The sequence below is a fragment of the Caloenas nicobarica genome, chromosome 6 (assembly GCF_036013445.1).
Source record: "Caloenas nicobarica isolate bCalNic1 chromosome 6, bCalNic1.hap1, whole genome shotgun sequence".
In the NCBI taxonomy this organism is placed as follows: domain Eukaryota; kingdom Metazoa; phylum Chordata; class Aves; order Columbiformes; family Columbidae; genus Caloenas; species Caloenas nicobarica.
This window is the reverse complement of record NC_088250.1, coordinates 7,339,584-7,342,016: the sequence shown is the minus strand read 5'-3', so window position 1 is coordinate 7,342,016 and position 2,433 is coordinate 7,339,584. Positions and strand designations below refer to the sequence as shown.

The 2,433-nt window shown below is 62.3% G+C and overlaps 1 protein-coding gene across 1 annotated transcript; it reads right to left on the bottom strand.

The window, feature by feature from the left end:
- Positions 1-433: 433 nt before the first annotated feature.
- Positions 434-1,570, bottom strand: ARL4C (ADP ribosylation factor like GTPase 4C). The gene has a single exon (XM_065637976.1). It carries the CDS (start codon positions 1,463-1,465, stop codon positions 887-889), a length of 579 nt encoding a protein of 192 aa, XP_065494048.1. The 5' UTR covers positions 1,466-1,570; the 3' UTR covers positions 434-886.
- Between the last annotated feature and the right edge of the window lie 863 nt (positions 1,571-2,433).

The following is a 2,433-nucleotide window of genomic DNA, read 5'->3' as shown; positions in this document are numbered from 1 at the left end:
AACCCCCCAACGCTTCCACCAGCGTTACCCAAACCCCCTGCCCCCCCCCCTTTTTTTTTTTTTTAAATTCCTTTTTTTTTTTTTTTTTGAGCAAATAGCTTAAAGCTCAGCACCAGTCAGCAGCCGCTAAGCACCCCCGGCGCCGCAGCCTTACAACCCCCCCAGCCTGTAGGCTGCCTGTTCATTCGCACCCTAAAACACCAGCCGGGGCGGGGGGAAGGGGGGCGTGTCCCCTTACCCATCACCCACACAGACATTTTGTGCCGGTCCAACCCCCCTTCCCACCGACAAACGCTGGGGAGGAATGCAGGGATGGCAGCCCCCTCACCGCTAACCTTGCTGAGCCCGGGCGCTGCCTTCAATCCCACCCCCGCCTTAGCATCCATCCCTCCCCACCGCATCCCTGCTACACCCCCCTCTCCCGCACCCCAAAATGTACACGTTAAAGATCCAGAAGCACGCCGGGCTTCTCTCAAAATGCACTTCAACAGGGTCCTGCCCTGTTCGCCCACGGCGCACAAAAGCTCGGTGGTCCCGAAGGACGGAGCGGGGGGTCTGGCCCCCTCAGCCATGTTTCCAGCCCGGCCCGGGGGCCCAGAGGTCCGGATCGGGCCCCGGGGAGCACGGTGGTCCACGGAAAGGGGCGGGGGACAGGGGAGGAGATCCCGGCTCTCTCGCCCGCAGCCGGGATCTGGGCTCGGCTGGCAGAGGCGGCTTTGTCATCACCACTATTGTCTTTTCATTTGGAAAGGAGGAAGAAAAGAAAAAAAAAAAAAAGGAGGAAAAAAAAATAACAGCAATTAAACCCCAAAAGGATCGCTTTGGTTCTCTCTCCCCCTCGGTTCCTTTGTCTGCTTCCCCATCCCTCCCCGCGTCTGCGGGGCTTCTACCGCTTCTTCTTCTGCTTGAGGGACTTCCTCCGCTTCAGGATCATCTCGTAGAGCTTGTCCATGCCCTCCGTGAGCCCCTCGCCGATGATGGCGCAGGCGGGCTGGATGTGGTAGGTGGTGGAAGGGGTCAGCTCATGGAGCGCCAGCTGCTTCTCGATCTCGGCCACTGGCAGGGACTTGGGCAGGTCCTGCTTGTTGGCGATGACCAGCAGCGGGGTGCCCTGGTTCTCGGCGAACTTGGTCACCTTGTGCAGCTCTGTTTTGGCTTCCTCCAGCCGGTCCACGTCCACTGAGTCCACCACGTAGATGATGCCATCGGTGCAGCGGCTGTAGGACTTCCAGAGCGGGCGCAGCTTCTCCTGACCGCCCACGTCCCAAAAGTGGCAACTGATGCCCTTGGCCGTCCCGTTGCTCAGCCGGATCTTCTCCGTGTTGAAACCGATGGTGGGCACGGTATTGACGAACTCGTTGAACTTCAACCGGTAAAGCACCGTGGTCTTCCCCGCCGAGTCCAGGCCCAGCATGACGATGTGCAGGGACTGGAAGGCGGAGATGTTGGAGGAGATGTTCCCCATGGCCACGGCTCACGCCGCCCTCACAACCCCGCGCCCATCCCCGCGACCGCCGGGCCCGCCGGGGCACGGCTCGGGGTGAGCTGCGGAGCGGGCGGGCAGCGAGCCGGGAGCGGGCAGCGAGCGGGCAGCGCGGCTCCACGCGGCGGCAGCGCTCCGGGACTACCGGCCACCGCCCCGCCCGGGAGGAGGGACCGCGCCGCCGCCTTCCGCCGGCTCCGCCCCCCCGCGCTGCCCGCACCGGCACCTGCCCGTGCCCTCTGCTGCCTGCACCGCTGCCCGCACCGCTGCCCGCACCGCCCCCGCCCGCCCCTTCTCCTCCAAGCGGGGGCTTTGACCCGCTGCGCCCCGTTGCCCGGGGACAGCCCGGCGCGGGATGCGGCGGGGACGCTGGGAGAGAGTTCCCCCTGTGGTTAAAGCCTGGTTGTCCCTACGTCACCAACCACTGAAATCATTTCAAAAAACCCCCCTAAATATAGTACCAAGCCAAGGCATTGTTCACTGCACAGAGACACGAGGAGGGACCTTCTGCTGTACAATGTATAATCCTTGGCTGGGGGAACTGGGGGGGTTGCAAAGTGGTTCAGGCGCAGCTCTGCGGGGACAGCTGGCACCGGCGATGAGGTGAGCCTGGAAAGCAGGAAAGCGATGCTCAGCTCCTGGAAAGGCAGACCCTGCGCGTGTGCTGCAAGGTTGGGAGCCCCCACCACCCAGCACGGTGCTGGGACATGTCACAGTCTCCCAAAGCTGGGAGGTGAAAACCCCACCTGTCCTGAATCCAAGGTAGGGGTGGCACTAACGTTCATAACCACTAGTAATGCTTTTTGCATCTCATTATGTTAATGCTCTCAAAATGTGTTAAAGCCAATGAGTTCCCTTGCAGGGCCCAGCACAGCTCAGTGCCCCAAGACGTGAATCTGCTGGCCCAGCTGCTCCTGGAAGCCCCTTCCAGGCCAGCATGGGGACAGGGA